At 42.2% G+C, this 25,624-nt stretch overlaps 1 protein-coding gene across 2 annotated transcripts in view; it reads left to right on the top strand.

The window, feature by feature from the left end:
* nsmfb (NMDA receptor synaptonuclear signaling and neuronal migration factor b) overlaps positions 1-25,624 on the top strand; it is a 53,240-nt gene that overhangs the window by 2,734 nt on the left and 24,882 nt on the right. For both annotated transcript variants that reach the window (XM_068703800.1, XM_068703799.1), the window contains exons 2-4: positions 13,463-13,524; positions 14,178-14,948; positions 15,158-15,230. In XM_068703800.1, coding sequence (XP_068559901.1) covers positions 13,463-13,524; positions 14,178-14,948; positions 15,158-15,230 — 906 coding nt within the window. The remainder of the gene's footprint in view (positions 1-13,462; positions 13,525-14,177; positions 14,949-15,157; positions 15,231-25,624) is intronic.

Genomic DNA, 25,624 nt, shown 5'->3' with positions numbered 1-25,624 from the left:
AACACAATTTCCAGGACACCTAAAATATAAACTCAGAACGAAATCCAACGTACATGCCACTCTTTAATCTTGTCCGTTCAGATGAAAACTTGGCGTCAGTGTTGTCACTGGTAGAGAATACAAATTTTAATTCGAACAGTCTCCTTGACAGCAGGGAGTCCTCTGTCTGGAGAACGCTGTGTGGAAGCCTTGTTCCATTGCTTCTCATGCGGTAGACTGAATCACGCACCAGCCAAGTCGGCAAACAGGAGCGTGCTGCACAGAGTTCGCTGGCTAACACTGCTGCAGGATTTCAGGGGACTCATCAAGATAATCAGGTTTGGATTTTTCAAAAACAAATACCTTGGGCTGTTGACAACTTGTGATGTTGTGTTAACATTTTGTGAAGCAGGCCAACCCTCTCTCTGGTTGAATATTGTCGTCAAACCAAAATTAAACAAGGAATTCATTGGTTTCAGTGCAGTCAGGACATCCAGCTATTTTCCATTAATGTGTGCAAAACGCCAGCAGCTGTCTGAATTTGGTCGCTCCTAAAGTGGTGTTATTATGGTCTGAGCGAGGCGGAGGTCCTGAAACATTCATACGCTTGTTCTTTCATGTTCTCTTTGTGTCCCGTGTTACAGGAAAACAGAGACAAAAAACGTCAGCCTTTGAGAGGACGTTACTCCGAACACACTGCGTTTCCATAGTTACAGACTGACAGAGACAATGTCCAACTGTATCTGTGAAGGCACATAGCATAAACGCTTGAGTTGAACTATTTCCTTAGAGTCTGCCGGGGAGAATGTAAGGATGGATAGATGGAATGATGGATGGACAGATGGGTGGATGGGTGAATGGATGGGTGGGTGGATGGATGAATGGGTGAATGGATGGATGGGTGTATGGATGGATAGATGGAATTATGGCAGGACGAATGGACAGATGGATGGATGAATGGATGGATGGGTGGGTGTATGGATGGATAGATGGAATTATGGCAGGATGGATGGATGGATGGATAGATGGGTATCTGGACAGATGGATGGAAGGATGGACAGATAGATGGTGGATGGATGGATGAAAGAATGGATGGACGGACGGACGGACGGATGGGTGGATGGATGGATGGATGGACAGACGGACGGATGTCCCTGGGGTCCTCTACAATAAAATATATGTAGCGATCGGTGTCTCACATTACACTAGCAGTGTAACCACAGACGTTAGCGTCTGTGGTTTGCTGAGGTTGATCGAACCTTGCACAGTGAAAGTTCACAAACTTTCCAAGTTTATTTTTCGTTAATTTGTGAGTTTAATCTCAGAGGATTTCAGTACAAATTTTCTGGAATGTTGAAGTTTTTTTTCTCATAAATTCGCCACTTTAATCTCAGAAAATATCCAAGTTTTTTTATTTGTAGATTTAGTACTCTTACCTACATTGGCCCAGATGTGGTCCATTATAATGCTTTGAACAGCCTCGACACTGGTTCTGTTTTAATACACTAAGAGGATTGTGCAAAGTTTAAAAAGTTGATCAAAGCCTTTTACTGTGCACTTGATTGTATGTGCTTAATGTCTCTGTTTTAAGGGAAGTTGGGGGAACATGAGTTTTCTTTTATGCACTGTGCCTGAAGCACTTAGTGATGGCCCAAACCTCCTCCCTGTGCAGTTTCTGACAAATCTTTGTAGTACAAGCAAAGACAATAACCACATGATAGGAAAGATTACAACACTTCAGAGCTATAGTCGCATTTAATATTTGAAGAATGTTTGCGTCACTTTAGAAAGGAATTGCACTGCCAACAGTTTTCGGGCATTAATAGATTCCACTTCGGTGAAAATGTGATTTCATGGCCTCTTTCCCACAAGACCGTGTGACCAGCAACGACCCCGTCCCCATCACTGCACAGATTAGCTCCAGCCACGGTCCAGTGTGGCTGTTAGCTATAAAACATCTGGGTCCGCTCTCCAGAACATAAACCTGTCACAATCACAATAATGGAAAACCATAACTGAGACTTAAATACGATTTTTAAACCCGGCATTGCTGATGGATATTTGGTGCCCATAATGATGTTATGGCGTGTTGGCTTTATTACAGCACGTCTTCATTATTTGATGCAGTGAAGAGAAACCTAAAAGATGAGAGAGAGAGAGAGGCCAAAGTTCTCACACTGAACCCATGGGTGCAGAAGGAAGGGTATGGAAAGAACTAAAAACTGATCTATTCAGTCTGGCTTAATAATTTGTAAGGGTGTTAATCACTTTAAGTTTTTTAAAATAATTTTTCCTTATTATTGCATCTGATTTTTTAGTGTCTTATGTGTTTTCATGCGATGGTTTTAGTATTTATACATATTTTATTTCTTATTTTATGTCACTCTAATTTTACTTACTGTCTCTCCATTTTCGTCTTGTTTGCGTATTGTCACTCATTTGGAAAGCACTTTGAATTGCATTGGATTTGTTTGAAAGGTGCTATATATATTGAACTTGATTGATTGATTGACTGAAACTATGACGGTTGAGGAGTCAGTTTTGGACGTGGCACGGGTCAGTTTCTGCTCGTTACATGCATAGTATCTTTTTAAACTAAACCTCCAATGTAGGTTCACTTGGTTTTTATGTTTACTTGAGCAACATAATACTTTGTCAGGTTTTGCAACAAAAATACTTAGTTTGGCTTTAAAAAAGATTGTGGTTTGGGTAAAATAAGTGTTATGTAATTAAGAAAAGTTACGTAACAAAACTAATATTGACTTGGTTTCATTTGGGACACAAACTGCGGTCACCTGGGTGAAAATTTGTTTGACCAATCTAACCTACACTGACTTCTCACACTTTCTACTATATGTAAACCCATCCAGGTCATTATGACTATATATAGCCTGGTGTGTCTGATACAGACGCGATAGGGTGCCTCGGTTCATCGATATCAAGACGCCGAGGGCCACGGACCACGGACCAAGTGGTGGTAGTTGACGGGTTGGGAAAGTGAGAACGGGTTGGCAATCCACATATCATTAATGGCATTAAGATTTGGACTTGGAAAGACTGTTAAAGCAAAATTTGTATTTATTCACCCATCCTAAATCCCCTTGTGTGTTTAGTATTATCGTCCTGTTGGAACGCCTAAAGGCATCCGATATTTAAGTATTCAGCTGATGGTTTCTTGTTTTCCCAAAGAACTCTGAGGTTATCTTCCTTCTTCATCACTCTGTCCACTTTCAGAAATGCACCACAGCAAAACAGCCTCAGAACACGGTACTACCACCACCATTCTTGGCAGTAGGTAAGCACAGTATTCTCAGCATTGTCTGCCTCCTTTATTTTTTCTCTGGTGTGTTTAGTGTAGCATAATGTTCAAGTCGCACAACAACTTTTATGGTTGATTCATTCCTTCATACAACAGCCGACAGGAAATGAGGGGGGGGAAACCTTCATAACGCCCCCACTGTAACAAGATTAACAGCTGTTTTAGGTGAGGTATTTAGCTTTTATTTCATTATTTTCCAGACTGACCATTAAAACACTGGAATAACTTTCCTGAAAATACATCTGACATTGAATATTAATACAACATGTGCACTTTGAAGGAAACACCTCCAAGATATCAGAGATGCTTAGTAAAGGGCAGTGGTGGGCCGTCAGGGCCAGCAAAGCCTTCTCTGCTGGCCTAAACAGAATGACAAAGTTATAGCTATTTTATAATGTAATAATTTTTCATAAATACACTACATGTATTATAATTTATAAAAATATTTTCCCCATTAGCTTATTTTCTCATTGCACAGCTACTGTCTTCCTCAGTTGTTCTGCTTCCAGCACAGCTTGTTTTAAGTAGAGCTTTTATCCAATCAGATTTCACCTCTATGTCTCTAGGTAAGAAGAGAGGCCCGAGGCCTGCTAGGAAGCCTTTGCAGTTAAAGTAAATGGGGAGGATATTGTTGATTGTCATCGTCTTCAACCAATCAGATCTTTAGTTTGACATGTTGGGCGTATTCTTTGACCTATCAGAGCCTTCTAGCTGGCCTACCAGTATGTCAGCAGTAACGTGCTCTGCAGCAAGGTGCAGCATGCGCTGTGATTGGTCAGTGGGCGAGCACGTGACTATTGTGAACCTTAAGATAGCTGGCAGTAGTAAGAGTTCAAATTGAAAGATATGGAAGAAATTATGACATTTTTAGCATTTTGCTTGGTGTAGATTTTTTTAATTTTTTTACCTAGCTTTGTTTTTTTAACACTCAATGGCTGAAGGAGGAGAAATGGATTTGTGAGTTGCTTTTGAAAAGCAGGTTTGGGCCGAACTGAAACAATGTACTGTACAACCGTGAGATTAAACTCTTTGTAATCAAAGAAAGGAGGATGGAGTTTGTCTTTAAGTGATCAGCGTTTGGTAAGTGAACTGTGTTTGTTATTTTACCCTCGAGTGTGTAGCAGAATGCGTGTTCCGCTGCAGGTCTGCTGGATTGATTTGTCATGTTTTGTTGTCATATGAATATATGTGACTGGTTCTTGTGAGTTTGTTGTTGTTATTGCAGTAATTATATTGATTTTGACTATATGCATTGTCCGTTAATTACGAAGCATACCGTCATGCACGGAGTTATTGTCCGGACAATTGAATCTGTTTGGGCTGTTTTCTTTAACAAAGCAAGAATTATGGTCTATTGTGTGGCGATTTCTTTAGCCCTGTTTGAATCAGTAGGGAACAGCTAAACGCTGCGGGGAGAGTTCGTAGCGTGTTGGATTTCCTGCTAAGCTAGTTTAGCTTAGCCCAGAACACACGTGCGGTGCGTCAGCGGTGTTCTGTTTTGTTTTGTTATTGTTCTGGTTTCAGAGGTCACACAGCCCATTGTCTCCTCTGGAGCGCAGTCCACCGAAAACATTATGTTTCCCACAATTCAAGCTTCTGCATTTTCCAAACGCACTAGTATTATTCAAACGTATTGTTCGTTTCTTAAGCCTCGTACCGAACGGTTTAATACGAATACGTGTATTGTTACAGCCCTAGAAACAAATAATATCTGTAGCTGTGACGTCATAATGAGCTTATATGAGGTGGTTCAACTGTAGTAGGACAGCACTGAAGGCCCAGGTATAAAATGCAAGGCCCGCCACTGGTAAAGGGTCAATAAGAAATCTGCTGACCTTCGGTGATGACCAGAAGGAATTGCCTTACCAATGAAGCGTGCCCACGCCGTCCTCCTGTGCTAATGGATCCTTACCTGTTATTGACATTCTCATGAGAGGAGTAATCTAGTTAAATAGAGCAGAGGTCAAACAAAAATGTCTACTGAGAAGATGATTCGGTTTCTTCGATTTTCGTCAGTTCAGGCAATTTGGGAGCATCATGAAACTCATAACCTGTCCAGCATCCAGAGAAATATATTATGGTCATTTATTGCCAAAGGGCAACAAAGCTCCTCCGTGCCCCTTAGATAAAAGCCAACTTCAGCCCACAAATGGGTCTCACCCTGTCTGAACCCGAGTCCTGCCTCCTGTCTTTTTACACTTTACATATGTTTGTCTCACTCCAGCACCTTTTGATGAATCCACTTATAGCCTCTTGGGAGATATGAGTAACTGCCTAACTCATGGCCTTTTGTTGTCGGTGGAGTGTGGCGGAGCAAGTGTCCCTTACTGAAGTCGTCAGCCTTTCACAGTGTGCTGAGAGAAAGGCAGTGATGGTGTGGACGGCGACACAGACGGATAACAACGGGCACAAGCCAGACTGGTGCTGTATAAATTCATAAGTAGTATGGTTTCACAATATACAGTATATCCATCCAGTAAATTGTTGATGGGAAATTGACTTGATTTATTATTCAGATTATGAAATTATAGCCGATAAATACAGCCGACAAGTCAAAACATACGCAGTGGTAACATTCGTCTTAAAACAGCAAGAAAACATTACTTGCCCTCCAGTCAGATAAGGAATGTAAATTGACATATAACCACTGAACTGACGAAGATTTAGATATTCACTTAGTTGAATTGTTAGTTGAGGACTGAGGTAAAAGCAGTTGAAATGTCAGTTAAAGAACAAGAAATGAACCCAGTAATGAATGCAGGTTATATTTCACTATGTGCACTGTAAATAGTTAAAGCGGTGGTATGTCAGCAGTGTAAGTGATTGAAATGTCATTAGTTGTCCCTTGTCTTGTGGGTTTTTGAGACAAAAATAGCAAACTTAAATGCATTTAAACTGAGCAACCTTTTTATCAGTATTTAAGGTTTTTGTTGAGTCATTTCATGTAAATAAAACTCTTAAAGGGACAGTGTGTATGATTTGGTGGTAACTAGTTGGGTGGTTGCAGATTGCAACTAACTGTATACCCCTCCGCTCACTCCTCCCTTGCTGTAGTAACGTGAGCAGTTGAGTGAAAAACTCACTCAGGCCCGTGTCGGATAACATGAGAGCCATAGACTGTATGTAAGTAGTGCGATTTTATAGCCTGGAGTTTGGCATTTGTGGGCGTCGCCATCTTTGACTTTTTTCCGTCGCCCTTGTTTTTTGCAAGTGAACCAGTGAACAGAAGTGACTAATTTTGGACTGAGGAGGAGTTATGTAAAAACACCATATACGGTTCTGGTTGTGACCTGTCAATCACAAGGTAACAACTCCCTAAATCATACTCTGCTTTATGGTCTGTTTGACTCTAAATGGACCATAATTTACTAAATGAACATCATGCTGTATTGAAGAAGACTTGAAACCCATGTTTACAATGTTTACTGAGGTAATAAATCAAGAGAGAAGTAGAGTCATTTTCTCATAGACTTCTATACAACCAGAGGAGTCGCCCCCTGATGGCCATGAAAGAAAATGCAAGTTTAAGGCACTTCTGCATTGGCTGCAGTCTTCAGAACCAGATATTGCCCCCTGGTAAAAAACGCAAAAGGCTCTCTTTAGAGTAAGTGTTTGGTTTGTCCATTCTGGGCTACCGTAGATACATGGCGGTGCAATATGGCAGACTCCGTGAAGAGGGCTTGCTCTCTATGTAGATATGAGGGGATCATTTTAAGCTCATGAAAACACAACAATTCTTACCTTTAGGAGATTATACACTAACGACAACATAGTTATGAATGTTATATTACATTAAATGCTACACGCTGCCCCTCTCTTTGTAGTATAAAAGAAAATGAGACTCCCTTTATTCTTCTCCATGTTCAAGCAGCTCTGATTATTTTTTTTGTCTGACAACCTCAATGGCCAATAGAAAAGAATAGTTTTTCAATAATGCAACATAAGATCTATATAGCTTCAAGAGAAGCGAGATGTTAAGTGATATTTTAATACTTAATTTTACCTTCTGTTCAGCCATTTCTTTCCTTCTCCTCTCCCTCTTCACTTTACTGATTTCTCTTTTCCTCCATAGGCCAAAGTCAGTTTTCCTTAATAACATAACTATGTAGGCTATCATGATTCCCTGTTAACGAAGCAGGGAGGTGAGCAGTAAGATGGCCGTGTAGTGCCCTCATTGATCTGACAAATTATGGTCTGTATCACTGATCAGCACCCAGTGAGCGGATGGAACATGGAGGGCACAGCGGGGTCGAAACAAATGGAGCTGCTTGTGCAGGCTGCACTCATCTCAGAGCCTGTCACAGTGAGGCAATACACCCACAGTCTACATGATGACACAGCATTGTTTTAAAGAAAAATAGCTGCTGTATCAGTTACAGTATATTGCTTTCACGATACATTTGGGCTGATGTTGTCTTTTTATTGAATATCAGACCATTGGTGTCATCGACTTCTGGTATGATTGGTTTCTGCATGCAGCTACTAAAAAAAGAAACTGTCTAGAAAACCTTTTACACATTTTGGTAGCATATTCACCTGCTGAATAAGAGGGTTTTTTTTAAGTCATTGTATATTTGAAGGTTTTAGTACATCACACATAGCTAGGTTAAGTTACAGTGCACCAGAGATGCCCTGGTCACACTTCTTGTTTGATTGTTGATGAGCCATGTCGAGCTTGAACTCATCATTGTGTAACTCAATGCAACCTCCGTTGATGTTAGCTGCTATTCGACTGCCAGCAGCTAATGCTAACTAACTATCCTCCTGCCAACTATCTGCCACCAACATGTTTTACTTTGGTTTAGTGCGGTGTCATGCACCTGAGCAGCCACAAGTGGATCAAACCCACTAAGTGCAGTGATTGCATTGGCATGACTTGAATATGCTTTTGGGGCCAGGCCTTAAAACTAAACGCATACTTCACCTTTTTGTATACGCTGTGTATGTACTAACTGCGTCTTACCTTCAATTCATGTGGAAAACTTTGATTTTCTTGCATGCCTCTTCAGTAAATGGGGGATGATTTTAATGATTTTACTCATTAATGGAATGAGTAAAGAATTCCATTAAATAATTCATGGGGAACTCTACATCAGTAACATACGCATAATATGTTGCTGCAGGGCTTTAACTAGAAAGGTCTTTGCAGTGTAGATGTTGCACAACCACTTATTTACCTGCGTTCCCAGCTCCAAAATGCCAACCAAACTACCCGGATACACACATGCTTGAGGCAACCATGTACTCACGGTGTACTTGGCATATAATGCACGCACTAAAGCCTACACACAGAAAACACACGGGGACACACGGACAAAAGTAAAACCACTCAGTCAAACTAGCGGAAGACGCCTTTATTGTTATATCTGTACCTTCAGTTTGCTCCTCCAGCTCCACCAGTGTGCAGTGAGACGTGAATGTGTCCCCAGGTGTCTTCACCCAGCATCGTCCCTGTGGGCCTCACATATACATTCATCATCTAGTTTCTAGACCATATGTCTTCTCTCTCTGCCCCCCACATGGCTTATTTAATACTCTTTCCTTTACTTATTATGCCTCCCTTCTTCATCCCACTTCCCACTCCCCCCATACTTTCTATTTTGGTCTTTGTGAACACATCTTCCTCATGTCACCGGGTTTCTTCTCCTCCCTCCCCCCTTCATGTCACATGTGTGAAACAATACAGCGGGATTAAACTGCCACGGCGAGACGAGGCAAAAGCCGGACGGAGTCCAACTGTGATGTACTGTATAATTCACGTGGTAAAAAACTCTCCGGGACGCAAGTTTCGAGTTTTGGAAGTCTTCTAAGTAAATGTGTTTAAAAACTGAGGCGACCGCGGCGATAAAGCTCATCCGATAATCGCGATGGCCCGATGAGCATGTGGAGCCCTCGCTGTGTGGGAGCGAGCATTAGTTTAGATCCTGATGGGCAGGTGGCACCTTGCACTGCAGCCTCCGGTGTATGAGTGTGTGTGTGTGTGTGTGAATGTTGACATGTATGCACAGCGCTTTGAGCAGATGGAAGACTAGAAAGGCGCTCTATATTACCATTTTTTTTGTAGCAACCACTTCTTTGTTGCAGCAAACATCTTGACAGATCATAGCTGGAAAAGCACAGGTGTTATGAAGAACATAAAAGATGGCTTTGTTCCAAATAGCTGCTCCAGTTTCAGGGTCCTGGTCTTGTGCACTGGCCCAGTTTCAGGGTCCTGGTCTTGTGCACTGGCATATGAAACTATTAATACTGGCGCCTCTTTATGACCTACATAAGTAAACGAGACAATCAGCAAGAAGATTTGCTATTTCTATAAAGTTATTCTTAGTGCTGGTCGTCGGTGCTACCGGGTTGGATTTTGCGAGAGATCAGAGGGCCTCTACCAGACCAGGCACCCAGGACAGAACCAGATCCGGCTTGCTGCCGGCCAGGAGCAGAGTTTGGCCTATAGCTGCTCCGCTGGGAGCCTAAACTGACACCAATGGTGCTAGAGGCCCAGGCCGAATTGCTAGGCCCGGTGGAGGGAAGGGAGGCACGGGTGAACCAGAACCAGGACTGCATGGAGCAGACTGTTAGACCCTGGTGCCTGGAAACACTGCCACTTTCATCCACAGGGGGAAAAAAAGTCCCTTGCAGTAGCTCTAAATGGAACAAAACCACATGGGGCTTGCCTTCGACATGTTGAGAGCCGTTGAGAGGCAATCCAAATGCTTCCGGTCTCGGATCTTGCACCTTACAGGAACTTCTCTATTCACTTTTCAGGGCTGATGGTCGCCCCCTGGACTTTACCTACAATACTTCATACTAATTAATTATTGATGGAATTAATTAATTCTATATTAACATGTAAAATGTAAAACTATTTAACATCATATTTTCATATTCAGTGACTCTCAGCAAGTTTCTTGCAAAACCTGGTTTTAATAATTATTCTATACATTAACAAAAGTTTGGTCTCATGTAAAGCACAGTTTAAAGCAGCAGTGCAGTGAAATTGCAGTCTTGATGCCATTTTTTCAGTCCGTCTCTGCAAACAGTGACGTCGTGTTTTGACACGGCTCTTACTCCCAGTTTAGCGTATGGAATATTTATTGAAGCCGATAGATGGGAGATGATTGCTGCTTCTTCCATGTGCCTTCCTCCCCAACCTCCTCCTCTTCATCTCCTCCATCATCTAGGCTAGGAGAGGACATTTTATACTGGGAGCACCGCACGTGCCGCCTAATATTTAATTACTTAAAGTGTCGTAGCAGGCGGGCATGTAGGCTACAGCAGCAACACAGCACTTACATTTCACTTCCCCCCGAGATTCAGCCCTGTGTGCATGGAGAAAAGCGCAATGTACGTCTTTGCAGCCCATTTCCTTTTTCTTGTTCTGTGCACGCTGCTCCACATGCACACTCTGAGCATTGTGGGAGTCTGTCCATGTATCCGCGTGTGCAGATGGTAGGAATGCCAGGTCGGAGTGAGTGGGAGGAAAGTGATTACAGGCCTTACTCTTTCTCCATAGGTGTGTGTGTGTGTGTGTGTGGCCTATATCTTTCATGACGTTTACTACAACAAGTGTGTGGGTGTTTCAACAGGATAAATCTGTATCTCACTATGATACAAAGCCTTACACACTATAGTCTGACAGCTGATTGGACTGGATCTCATGCCAGCTACAGTGAACAATGAAGAGTCTGGATATCACTATTCAAAGATTAGCTGGACTGAAATTCGAGTGCTCCTTAGTTTTTGTCCAAGAAAATATAAAGTACAGTATAATGATAGTGCAGCTATTGTGAGACATTTTCCACTTTACAAAGGAAGGTAAAACAGACCCCTGCTAATCAGTCAGTCAAGACATCTCTTTACAACAACATTCAGCATTTCAATCAGTAGAGACAAAAGTCAGATAAAGAAAAGATCATTGTTTATTATCAACAGATGATACGTGTGATAAAGTCTTGACAGAGTCTTTGGAGCTTGGACTCTACAGGGAGAGTCCAGACATTGGTGGTGGTGTCGCTTTGGATAAAAGCGTCTGCTAAATGACTGTAATGTAATGTAATGTAATGTAATGTGTTGGTGCTGGGTGAGGAGGCTGATAGAATGATGAGTTGATGAAGATGATGAAGACTGGGCGGAGATGTGGAGGTGGAGGTGTGTGTAACAGCAACATGAGACAGCAGCAAAAGGATAGGCTAATGATGTCATTGCGTCATTGTGCTATTGGATAGAGAGACCAGCTGATCTAGACAGCTGATACCATGATTGACAGTCCCAAGCAATGACATATAATGAGTGAGCAGCGTGAGGAGCGACGTAAGAGAAGTAAACTACGGGCTTTGTCATAATGCAAGTATAGTATATCGGACTGAAATTACGCTAGAGCTTCATTTAGAACAGTGGTTCTCAACTGGTTTGGCTGCGGGACCCACCATGACCCCTTAATGACAAGCTGTGACCCAAATGTTTAACTTCTTAAATGTATTTAATGAAAAGATGGTGCAGTCTGAACCTGAGCTGAAAATGTCCTCTGCAGTCATAGCAGAGGAATTGTTCCTGTCAGTCCTCGTCCCACATGTTTCACGTAAACAAGTAAAACTGATTTGTTTGTTATGTCTGTAGAGTCGACCATTTGTAATGCAAAATGGCCACTTGCATTAATTCGAGCTGTGGTCTGTTGTTTGATATCACCCGACATGTCTTCAGTACTCCTACTCATAGTGTCATTTGACAGAGGTATAGTTTTCAGTTTATCCGCTGCGGATTGATCCAACAAATGCCGCTTCAGTTTTGACGGCTTCATGCTTTCTTGTTCCAGAACCTCGCTGCACAAAACACACTGAGGTTTTTGAGAATCACTGATAAAGAAGGACGATATGGATATGACTTAGATCTTTTTTTACCTCATTTACTTATTGTGCCATATATAAATTTGATCATGATCATTTTAGGTTTATTTTTTTACTTATTATAAGATTTATGACCATCATACAGTTTATCATACGAGAGACGGACATGACCTCGATCATTTCGGCTTATTGTACGATACATGGATATGACCTGCATCCTTTCTGCTGACCTCGATATTGCCCGTTGTGTTTATATGCGCGTTTGTCTACATAAGAAAGTCAACACGATGCCAGAATAAACAGCAGGGCTTTCCTTAACATTGTACGATTTGGCGCAGTGAATGGTTTTTTTTCACAGCACAGAATGAAGAGACAAAACCATGCTGAGACATGTTTTACTGTCTTCTTTAAGAACGAGTCCAGAACGAGTCCCACAGCTACGGTGTGGGAACATTTTGTCCTGAAGCCGAATGAGAGAGGAGAGCCCATTAACATGAATGAGCCAGTTGTGTGGTTTTATTTTATTTCTCTTTTATTTATTTAGGATATTTCATATTTTGTCACATTCCAATGTCTGAATATTTTTAAGAATTAAATGTTCATTTCTCTTTGAAAGGGTGTATTCTTTTGCTGTCATATTTTCATTATATCAGTGGCATTAAAGGTTCTTAAAATTATTATAATATTGTTCATCGCAATTATTTCTGGGACAATATGTTGTCCTTGTGGCTTTAGAAGGCTAATCACAGCTGTTCCTCCTTTCTTAGGTGGCACATTGTACTGCTGTACCCTCTTTGTTTATGTAACTTCCTGTTATGGAATCTGAAAATACAAGTCGCTTTGGACAAAACACCCATTAAACCTCTTGTGTTTTACTCAAAAAAGGGTCATTTTGCTAAAGCCTGACAGCAGCAGTGCTGACAGAAGTACCTGTGTAGCATTACCCTGAAGAGTCATCTCATGATGTTTTATAATCTAGAGACAGTCTGCCACATAGATTCTCTGCCGTTCCTGCCAATATGTGTGCTTTTCATCACATGTATATATAGGTGCTTGCGTTTATTTCCTGGCTTTATGGCTGGCACATGCAGAGTCCCAGTCCCCCATGGGGCCCATCAGCTGTGCAAGGGAGGCAAGCTGTAGCTTCCAAGCTGCCTCCCAAGTGCTCCAGAACACGCCGGTACAAAGTCTGGGTTCAGGTGGTGTAATCTTCTTGACTGGTAACATATGATGGCCACCCACGAAGCGGCCTCGCAGTTAAAAAAGCTGGGACCACTGGTTACGTGGGGCTCAATGGTTAACTGCTGCACTTGTTTTGTCTCTACAGAGCAGCCCGAGCTTTTGGAGAATACCTGTCCAGTACCAATCCAGAGAACCGCAACGGAGCAGGTAGGTGATCCACTGAAATCCACACTGAAACCACCAGCCAGTACAGCCACATTGTAGCAGCAAATGTCTGCCCATTTCTCCACTTCATTTGAACCCATTACGTGCCTCCACCATGTAATGCGCTGGTTAGAAGTTGTTGTTGTTCCATGTGTATTTTGTGAGATCAGGTGACGTAGCGCGAGGAAACAAGCTTTCCTGCTGCAGTAGTTCACCAACTAGCCCCGCCAGTTATCATTACGTTACAAAGCCTGGGGATGCACGAATGAACTTTGCTGTGCCACTCTTGTGTTTATCCACAGCACAGAGAGCATGAAAAAAAACACTGCCTGCAGCATTGCAGCTGCTCATTCTCTGAGAAGGAGCATCCATCCTCAATGACCACTACGGGCCGGAGTTGTTTTTTTCAGCTCATCCATTTCCAAATCTTTCATCAGTCCTCACCTGCTTTTTATTATCACTCAGCCACCTCTCTTTCCTTTCTCATCCGCCCGAAAGCTTTGCTGGCTCGCTAATGTTTACCGCTCTCCTGCCAAAGCTATGAATCCCAAACAAACAATCTCTCTGTTCCTTTATATTTGAGGTGTTTATCCGTATAAATTACAGACACCGTCATTTATGTCCATCTTCTAACTTTTTCTTCTTTCTATCTCCAGATCACCTATTGTCTGACACCTTCCCAAGCCAGGACTGCGACTCCCCAGGTGTCAGCCGCTTGCATAACAACAATCTGACACCACAGATCCACTGCTTACCCATAGCTAAACCCAACCAGTCCAGCCAGTCCAAGCCCAGTGCTCATCCACAGTCTCAGCCTCAAGGAAAAATCTTCCAGGCTCAAGCACCTTTGTGCCCCTCCAAACGTCGACTCTCTGCCGGGCGCAGCCTCTCCACGGAGGACCCGCCGGGGGCCCGAGGCCCAGAGGAGAGCGCGGTGGTGAAGCCGGCCAGGGTGTACACCATCTCCAGGGAAGGAGGGATGACCCTGGGGGGCCGAGGCAGCGAGGAGAGCCTGGAGCTGGAGGTACTGAAGGGCTCTAGGGAGCAGCCTCCGTCCCAGGCCCCGGCCTCAGCCAACCACGAGCCGTCTTGCACCAGCCAGCCGTCCGCAACAGCCACCCGCGGCAGCCATCACCGTAGCAGCCATCACCGCAGCAACCATCACCACGCCCACCAACATCACGGGGGCCCGCCGCCGGCGTCGCAGCCGCTGCAGAGCTCGGGGAGCGCCAGCAACATTCGGGACTGGGGGATGAGGAGAGGGGGGTCGCGGGAGGACTATACCCCAGACTGCGTGGCCTGCATTCGGGCTCCATGTCAAAGCCAGCGCTCCCTGGACCTGGACACCTCACCGCAGGATGGAGGGAAGCCCCGCAAGAAACTGGAGAGGATGTACAGCGAGGACAGAGCGTCTGCTGATGACAGGGGTAAAGAAAGACGATACATACATTTTGTAAAGTAAGAGGTGTGAAAACCGATACCTACGCTAAATATTACAAGAAAAAAAACAACAGTCAAACGATGTTTTTTTTGGGCCCATTCACCTTCAGATGTTTCACCTCACAGAGCCTCATCCACTAATTGTAACGCTCTGCTCGCTGATACCACGCCTTGCTTTTGTGTTCTGTGTTTGCAGAGGACAATCCTAATAGCTGGTTCCCCAAAGAGAATATGTTCAGCTTTCAGACAGCCACCACCACCATGCAGGCGTGAGTATGACGTGGAATACCGCCTTCACTCCCACTCTTGCACATCACAGTGTCTTATTGCACCACCACCATGTTGGTAGGATATGGCTCGGCCTTTTCCTTCCAAGACTGGCAGCAAAAAATGTAGTCTTCCACGACAAACATTTTAATGAGCGTTCATGAAGCCTTTACAACTTGTTATCATTCCACTCCTGTTATTCCCCTTTTATTTTCATCTCTGAGTGATGGAAGTCATTGGCTGCTGGAAATGATAGTTTTCATTAGATTAAGTATAATATATTATTCAATAATTTAATAAGAATAATGCTGATTTTCATGTTTGAAATTGCATGGAAATGGCTCTTTTCATAGTCATTTTTATAATGGTCAATTTCGTAATGGAGGACTTTGGAAGACTTCTCAAAAGGGGTTTGGGAGAAATCCCCTTTCATGAAAACATAACATAACACAAAACATTAAAATCAAATGCTAAAGTGCCAATTTGAAAATTAAATAAAATTTTTAATACAGTTACTTTTTTATTATAGTGATGTTATCCGTGTGGTACAGTAAAAAAAATGTTTTTGTTATTCCTATTTAATGACAGCCACAGACTTCCATACCTGAAAATGCCAGTGTGTTTGACCCTGAACAAAACCTTCTCTCCCTTGCAGATACCACATTAGATCACACTATTAGATTTATCAGTGGGTAGCCACTCAGGATACTGAAACATCTAGCACAAATGAATGCACAGCATTACTCTACACATGAGACAGAGCAATGAGATGATTTACTGAACCACTTAAAATTAATTTTACTCTGTGGATTCTACTGAAGGTTTTCAGATGACGGCATGACTGTTGTTTCACTGGCTTTTCGAACCTTAAAGGCCTGGTCACGTCAGATAGCGGTGCAGCGAAATTCATCCACTCCTCTTAATTAAATATTTGGTTGTAGAGGCTCTTACTCCATGCTAACTATTGCTTTTTTGTGGAGCTGTTTATTATGACGCCGCATTAGGATCAATATAGGTTAAAATAGTAAATACAGAGCCGGGGGACAGGGGCAATATTACAAAGAAAAAACTCTACATTTCGAAAATTAGAGGCGCCAAACTTAAAATAGAAAAAGCATTTCAATAACCTCTCAACAGCTCTCAACGTGGTGCCAATTGAACGAAGCTAACAGAGCTAACAGCGCAAAAGACCCCCACAGTGCTGACAGAGCTAACAGTGTTTTCCTGTTAAAGTCGTAAATATATTTATATATATATATATATATATATATATATATATATATATATATATATATATTTTTTTTTTTTTAACGGATATTTTCTGAGATTAAAGGGGTCAATTAATCTCTTGGATTAATATCACCAATTTATGAAAAATAAACTTTTTTGACAAGCAACCACATCTCTTCACTTTCCAACGTTTGATCAACCTCGTCACACAGCCGTCCGTATATACAAAATAAATAAATGGAACTGAGATTATGTTCATAAGATGTTTATAACACCAATACATTAAATTGTGAGAGAAAATGTCTTCATTCTTCTCAACATCGTGCCGTATCAAACGTTGCTGTGACCAGTTCTTTACTTTTGACCATTTAAAGATCCAACGAAAACAAACGAGGTGTCGATTTCTGTCCAAAATCTTGGAATCGACCAGATTTAAAAAGTAGAGAATGTGTGTTGGTCACGCATACACCAACACACACACTCACACACAGACACACATACCCTCCGCTCCTCGTGACTAGCTAATTATCACCTATCACCCAGATATTATAATTATGGCCTTCAAACAGACAAAGCTCATCCCCCTCCTTGTGATCTTTCGCCCTCGTCTCTCCCACGCTCCCTCTTCTCTCCCCCACATGTCAGCGACTCTCTCCTCCCTTTTTCCATCTGTTTCCATCTGTCCTCATTGGGGTCAGACTGATACATGGGCCCGACACTAGCTTTTGATTAAAACCAGTGTCTCTCCCCTCTGATATGATGGGTGTGAGGCAGTTTGATTAATTACACATTGATCAAACTATTTGTCAGTCCCACATTTTGATCAGGTAGGTATGTGCATGGTCATCATCCGTCTTGTACTGTTCCTCACTTCTTCCCACCATTGATATCCAATGTTTGCGTTCTAATTAGACTGGCAGTCGTTCTGTCCTTGCTTGCTGATTATTTGAGTTGATAGCCAAGACTTTTTTCTGTCGGAGATTAGTTTTTTATTTTGCTCATTGGATCCTCTGTGAAAGTGAGAACTGCAAATAATGCGGCCTCTGATATGTGTGTGAGTGGAATACCTGACGTGCCCTGTTGCTGACTTCTCTTTCATTTCGTCCTCTCTTCTTCTTTCTCTCCTCTCTGCGTGACGGCTTTCCAAACCACGACCATAGAATATCGTGAGTAACTCTTTCAACTGCCACCCACTGTTCTTCCTCGTCGCTCTTCCTTTTCTTTCCCTTTATGCTGTCTGTTGGGTATCTTCAACCCTTTTTCCTTATGTGACTTTGTGCTATTCAGTCTGCTGTGTCCTTAACCCCCCACCTCACCACTCCCCAACCTCGGTGCCTGCTGGACTGGGTGCTTGAAGTTATAGAGTCAGTCAACAGTCAACCCAAGAGCAGGGAAGGTAGCGCACCGTAGGAATGAAATCAGCAATACACTGATGACAAATAAGTGATCAAGTTAAAGTACCGATGTGTTGGTGTAGCTCCTTCGAATGGTGACAGTTGATTAAAGGTGCGATGTGTAAGATCTGGCCACACGCTTCTGACAAATAGGGGGTCAGGATTCCACCTCTACTACTGGGTCCACACAATCTAAATTTACAGCCGGTGAAAGTAACAATGCTGTATAATCTTTTAGAATCTTCACTATAGAGTCAGCCTGTAGTTTGGCCATCTGTGTTTTTTACTCTTATATAGTTTGTTTATTGGACTAAATTTAAAGTGGCAGACAAAAAGCACCTTCGTCTCAAGCTAACTGCTGACTGCGGATCTGCCGTGTCAGCTCCCCTACCGGTAAAGTAGTCTCCTGGTGGTGGGGGAGGTAAGGAGGTCGTTTCTTGCCGCTTTGGATTTAATCCGACAAATAAACAACAAACTGTACACAGACCCTGTAGCTTCAGCGTGACGGACAAGCCGTCGGGGGCAGCTCTACTGCTTCGTCCTCTCATGGACTGAGGACAGACCGGACGCTTCTGGTATTACAAGACATGCCGAGGCTACCTAGTTAGCACGCTCATTTCAGTAGATATGTCTGCAACGGATAGGTGCATAGGTGAACGTTTTAGCTGCTAGGAGTGTTTAGTGTGCCGTCACCATCAAATGTATTAAGTTGTAGCAATTAACAAATTCTCTGAGGTAAAACTGCTCGCTGTTTTCTGGTTGATGAGTTCTCCGCATGTTGATGTCTGCACTAATTATGATAAGCCAAAGATGGTTTCTTCAAAATATAAAAAAAGAAAAGAAGCACCACTCTGTTTTATTTAAAATCTTGAAAAGGTTGAAAGTGGACTTCATGGTTTTGTAGCTCAAAGAGAACAACAGAGTGGTCAGTCTCACTTTACATAAAGAATGGAGTTGTTCTGATACCAGTTCCAGTGTTAGAAAAGAAAAGCCTCTTATACAGATTAAAATGAGGTTGCATTGAGTTACATTAGGATGTGTTCAAGCACTATTAAGTAAATACTAGTACTGAGCGATTCTAATTAACAGCATGATGTGTTCGAATGTAATCTTGTAAAATTTAGTTTGTGGCAAGAAACTACTTCAACAAGTAATAGATGTTTTCATATATACTGTGTGTGTGTGTGTGTGTGTGTATATATATATATACACACACACACACTGCCTGAAGGTATCAGAATTGTTGTCAGGAAGGAAAACAATGTAACATCTCTAACAAACAACCTTGCAGATGGCACACTTATGCACACAGTATGTAAAGCAAACATTGGACAGCAGTTACTCAGATATCACAACTTTTGCACTGTGAGAACATTTTTAATTATAAGCAATTACTGCTAACTGTGTAGAGGTATTAATATATATAATGACAGTTATATCTTGTGTCTTATATTCAACCCTCAGTAACGTAATATACCACTATGCAGTATCTTAATATTTTAGTAAATGTGAGCTAAACTCAGCTAGTGTTTCAATAGGGGCAACTTGTTGCTGTTTATTATCAGTGAACTTCACAAATACATCCCCACGAGACATATAATGGCCACAAACAAAACAGGGGTGTTGACGAAAGCTTAACCAGCCTTCACTGCAATGTCTTTTATTCTTTTTCCTAACCACTTGGTTTAATTTGGAAAGCTCTCAGCTTTTAACAGTCTCTGATGATGGCAGATGGTGGAAGTAGCGACAGGCTGAAGGAAGAGTCACTTTCAACATGTTCCTCTTCTTCAGGGAAAGGGGACGGAAAGTGACGGAGCTCACGAGTGGAGAAAAACAACAACCTGTAACAGCAGTGCAGGCTCTAGAGCTAGAGGATAATAAGCGCTGCACAGACTCCAGTGACTTGGGCCCATTGTTTTCTCGTCCCAACAGCTCATCAGCTGTCTGTCTGTTGTCAGTCACAAGCGGGCTGCACGACGGGACTTCAGTTCTGACATACGTTGTCGCGGATGACTCTCATTATGTGTGACATCCTGTCAGAGCCATTCCCGGCCCCTCTGGGAAAGGCACGCCAAGGCCAACCAACTTACAGCCTGACAGAATGAGAAGTAACGAGACACCAGGACGGGGCACATGTATAAAACAAGGGTTTAAGTATTGTATGGGATTGGTTGGCTATTCAATTCATAATTTAGTGAGCTCATGTTGGATCGGCAGGGTGGGTTTCTTGGTTACTCCTCAGTGTCTTTTCCTGTGGATCCCTATCTTGCATTGTGGTCCTAGTGTGTGTGTGTGTGTGTGTGTGTGTGTGTGTGTGTGTGTGTGTGTGTGTGTGTGTGTGTGTGTGTGTGTGTGTGTGTGTGTGTATATGTGTGTGTGTGTACTTCTTGAGAATATCCACATGTCCTCGTCCTCTGGTGGACACAACGTCCCTGTGCTGCTAACTCTAACCACTCTAAACCCCCCACTAACCCTAATGGACTCAAACCTCACATTTGAACCCCTCTATTGTTGCCCCAGCCCCACCTAACTGGAACCTTATATTCATGCCCGAACCCAACTGGACCCAAAGGGCTTAAATCTGGTAAATTTTTCTCAACTTCATTGCAAACCCCCCCCCCCAAAAAAAAACAACTGTAGCTCCAAACCAAAAGTGTTTGGACTACAGGATGAATAATATCTTAGCTAAATCAGTTCTCTAAAAAGAGTTTTTACCCCTTGGGTCAGTTTGGGTTCTGACAAAATTCTTTGGCGCAGCTAAAAAAGAACGTAGAATTTCACTTCCCCACGAAATCCACTTAACGCTTTGACGTCTTGGCAGGGCTTTCCGAGGCATTGCTGAGAGAAAAAGGCGGAAAAGAGAGCAGGAGGCAGCCACCATGATGGAGAGGTACCGTGTCCTGGCTGTCCTGTCCCGTCCTGTGTGGTGCTAAACCGTCCCTGTGACAGTTCCCTCTATATGACACAGCAAAAAGCAATACACCTCTTGACAAGACTCAGATCAGATCTAAAAATCTCTTTTTTCTCAATAGCCCCCTTGGCAGATATTTAACCTCATCTTTACGTATAGAACCAGGTTTTCTACCTGCTTCATGTTCTATCCCTCTTAAACTACTGTCAGTGAAAGTCAACACTTCCAGCTGAGACGTTACAGCGGCTTATCGTCACCTCCCGCTGCTGGTGAGCTTTTAATTTGAAACTCCCGCAGCGAGTATTGAGTTTCCTTGGTGGTAATGTGACGTTGTTGTTGTACTGATGGAATTAGTGCTGTAGAAGTGCACATTATGTTGAATTTACCCAATTTGCTACAGTATATAGGTAATTCTTGACAAAATAATCTCAATCACATCTCACTGAGCCATCACCATGACAACTGAGCTAAACCCATCTGACCTTTTTTTTATGAAATATAATACCTGTTTGATGGTCAAACCAGCCATCGAATGTATGAGAGTATGATGGGAAGCCATGAGAGGATGGAGCACATTTAGTTATTACTATTGTTTGTGTTTTTCAGTGCTTCCCAGCAGTATATATTTGTAAAAATGGGACAATAACAAATTATTAATTCTTTGAAGTTCATTGCACCCACTTTCAATGTTATCAGCCGATTGAATAGGCGTTATCAGTGGTTATTGCTACCATTCTAATGCTTCAGACTGGCGAGACCCGCCCTCTGTAGCTGGATCAGTATAGCGTGTTGGTCAGGGAATAGAATCCGTTCAAATCAGGTGACCAGTATCTCGGCGGCATGGACGCCTGGCCAATCCTAGTGTTTGCACAGGGCGGGTCTTGCCAAAAAAAGCAGTGGGATTCATAAAAACGCTTCTTACAGGCCAAACTGCCCCTACCACACTGTGAAAGTGAAACTTAAAGTTGGTAATTGAAACAACAGAACTACTTGGTTAGGTCTAAGAAACGTTTGTTGTTTGGGTTGGAATAAGTACACTTGTTACGTAACTTGGTGTCTGTTAAGTACGTAAGGTAACAAAAGTATGGTAAAATAAATCACCAGACTTTTGGTATCGCACGGGACAAGAACAGCGTTTTCATGGGTGAAGGTCCTGTGTTTGTTTTACCGTCCATTCAGAGGGAGAGGGAATTTTGCTCGCGGAGTGATGTAAAAGCGCTCGTCAAAGTAAAATACACGTGCGGCTGTTTGATTTGTGCGCGCGCGTGAATCTAATTTGCGCTCTCGGATTTTGACAGTGATTTGCCTTCATAGTTTGTACCCTGTTCCACTGCTACATGTTGGTGAATAGTTTCTATGCTTATACGCAGGAAAAAAAACAGTCATGCACTCTTGTTCTCAACTTCTGTTGAGGGACATCACAATTCCCCTTGCAGTATTTTGTGTGTGTGTGTGTGTGTGTGTGTGTGTGTGTGTGTGTGTGTGTGTGTGTGTGTGTGCTGGTTGCCGGTCTAACCAGTGTTCTTCACTGAACATTGAAGTGTCAAAATGGGGTCTGTCAATACGGGGCTGTAGCGTAGCTCACTGCTCCTTGAGAACTCCAAGTGAACAAATTAATCAATATTTGGCAAACAACCTCACATCCACCGAGGCGGAGACAAGCCATTCGATGTTTGAGCGTGTGTGTTGAAAGTTCTTTAAGAAGCATTTTATTTCTTTATTTATTTGTGTGTGTGTTCAGGGCTGTGTCACAGAATGCAAGGCTTTTAATAGAAAGGTACATCTCAGTTTCCCTAAATCGAATTATGCATGTTCAAATAAGCAAGACATTCTGGGGTTTTTTTGTTTGTTTTTTGGAAAGGTCACAGCCGAGTTGAGAGGGTTGGGTGAGATAGTTGCAGACACACTTGCATTATCATGCACACACACAACGGCTTAAATTTGACCCGGTTGCCTTGATGCGCGGGTGTTAGTGATTTTAAAAGATGTTGTCACGGTGCGAAAATACAACGCTGGCTGGCTGATGGATCCCCCTCTCCTCTGAGTCATCCCGCTATTTTAGGCTCTGCCCTCACGACTCCTGCAATCCACACTGACATGTCAACGCTGTTTTGTAGAATGCCTCCAAACTGAACTGATAGCTGGGGAAAACGCACGATGGACCTGGCTCCTGTTTGGTTAGGATTTCACCGATATCATCAGGTTGATATCGGCTTTTTGGTGATGAGACTCAGTGATGTTGTCCGTTGGAGTGGCAAAAACATCAGTGACTGCATGGGAAAAGCTAGTAATAACTGACTACAGGTGGGTCCTATTAAAAATAATGAGCTGTGGGGTTTGTGGACCAGCCATATCTGTTGTCACGAACCTCATCACAGTTTCTCACAGCTTTGTTTTACATCACTACATATTATATAGCTCACCTCAGAGCTCCCTTAGCCTGTAAACTCAACAACGCCTGTTTAATTGGGTCCGATATTCATAACAAGGAAAATGTCTCCTACAACATCAGAGAAGCAGTTCAAACGTCTTGTAGTTTGGCCTGATGAATGTTTTCTGGGATTAGCAAAATAGGTCATTGTTTGTTTCTTTGTCCATTAACACCCTGGCATTATTTATTCTGGTTATCCTGCTGTCTTCTTCTCCATTCTCGTGAAGTTGGCTAAATATACACCTGGACTCAAGGATGAACTGAATTGAAATATGGTGTTCAAAGACCTGGCCATAACTCAAGGATTCATCTGCTCATGTTGACATTTTCACACAAATGTCTAATAGGATAAACCCACTGAAAATGCAAGAAGACTAAAACATGATTTAAATGTAATACTATTTGTAATACAGTTTCACCACTTTCAATCATCATTTGCATATTCAAAAAGTACAGGTTTTCCCACACAGGTGTGCGCTGTCAGTACCAGATGTTTCAACTAAAAGAGCACCAAAATTCAGTTGAATAGTTTAATATCACTTACAGCACTGTTCTTGCTGTTTGTGTTTGACTTCCACCGAGTATTTCAAAACAATTAGCTTCCTGAAATGCTTAAAATGTACTTGGGTCATTCGGTCCATGCCTGGTACCTTTTAATAAAAATCTCCTTGCAATCTGGTAGTGTCCCAGCTTATATTAAACATGCTGTTGTTCAGCCTCTTCTGAAAACAAAAAAACACAAACAAACACAAACCTTGATCCAACTCTTTCCATAACCTACAGGATCTACATATCTAAGCTGCATCTTAACTCTACGTTTCAGAGAGAGTTGTTGCCAAACAGCTCTCTGCTGTCTTGACTGCACAAAACATTTGAGATAAATTCCAATCTGGTTTCCGCTTGAAGCATTCCACTGAAACTGCTCTTCTCAGAGTCTCCCAAAGACATAATGATGTCTTCTGATGTGGGTGAATGCTCTGTTTTGAGGCTGTTGGACCTTAGCGCAGCCTTTGATACGGTAGATCACAGCATCCTGACTGAAGAGCTCAGGCAGTGGGTGAGTGCCTCTGGGATAGGAGTTTTTCTGCATCACTTGGTCTAAAACTGCTGCTCTTTCCTGTGGTGGTGCCTCAGGGTTCTGTCTTGGGTCCCATGTCATTTGCTTTGAATTTGCTTCCCTAGCTCATATAATTAGTAAAGTTAAATGTTTTTTATATCAGGCTTATATGTCATCCCAGTTGGACTACTGCAATTTCCTTCACCTTCCTAAGCAAGTTGTCCCTGACACATCTCAATGGCAGATATCTCTAAAACTAGTCAACTAAAATCGTTCAATCTAGATTGTTAAATATCACTACATGTCAAAAGAAATATGCATTCTTGATTTTGGGGTGAACTTTCCCCTTAAGGTTTTTGTTTTTAAATACTTTATAGAGCCTTGCATGGTAGGGATGTACAGATCTGACTGTTTCGGTTCCGATACCAATACTTGGGCTTTGGGTATAGGCTGATACCGAGTACCGATCCGATACCAGTGTTTAATAAGTAAGCTGTATACCTCACTTTACAGAAGTGAATGGCATTCGTTTTAAAAATATGAGGCTGGACTGAAACACAGCTTTTTGAACTTTGTAAAGCAAAATGTTATAAATATAAACATAGATTTATTTTAGAGTTATTTATTATTGAAATAATACAAATAATCGTTCTTTTTGCTACAAGAAGCTCTTGCTTTCATACTGTAGCTTCACTTAAAGAGTGACAAATTTAACATAACAAGATATAATTGTATGTATTGTTGTGCCGCAGTGGCAGTACGAAGGAAAGAGTGAAAATATAAAATATCAATAAACAGATATTTAAAATATGCAGATATACATAGTGGAATATATATTCAGGGATAAATGACCACAATTTAAGTGAGTGCGAGGCCCACTTGCACTGCCCTGAACCATCACAGTCAGACAATGATGGATAAAAAAATGAAAAGCTGTCTTTTAAGCCGCACATTGTTCCACTGTTTATAGCCTTTTTAATGAGTCTAAAAACTGCTTGTCCCTTGTAGGGGTTTTGAAGAAGTTTGATATGACTTGTCTGAGTAATTTCAAACACTTCATAAAGCACTATACTGGCTTCTTGAGAGTCCAACCTGGTGTATAATCAAAGGATTGGCACCAAAACCACCTCACTATCAGTTAAAGTACTCAATGTAGTCAAAAGGCGTGCCGACCTCCTCCAGAGATGGTTCCGGCAAACGAATCACAATAGACCCGTACTTTCACGTGGTCTGCTGGTGGTCTAAGAACTACTTTCCAATTGCAATCCAAACACATTTTAATGCAAGGTGAAAAGACAAGGTCAAGACATTAACACAATTCTCATCACTAGTTATTGTCATTAGTTATTGGGATTAAAACCTGTTAAACTGAG

Source organism: Cebidichthys violaceus, unplaced genomic scaffold (assembly GCF_023349555.1).
Source record: "Cebidichthys violaceus isolate CVI_PGR_0920_01 unplaced genomic scaffold, fCebVio1.0.p SCAF_9, whole genome shotgun sequence".
In the NCBI taxonomy this organism is placed as follows: domain Eukaryota; kingdom Metazoa; phylum Chordata; class Actinopteri; order Perciformes; family Stichaeidae; genus Cebidichthys; species Cebidichthys violaceus.
Note: the sequence above shows the minus strand (reverse complement) of the source record. Positions and strands in the feature narration are given on the sequence as shown.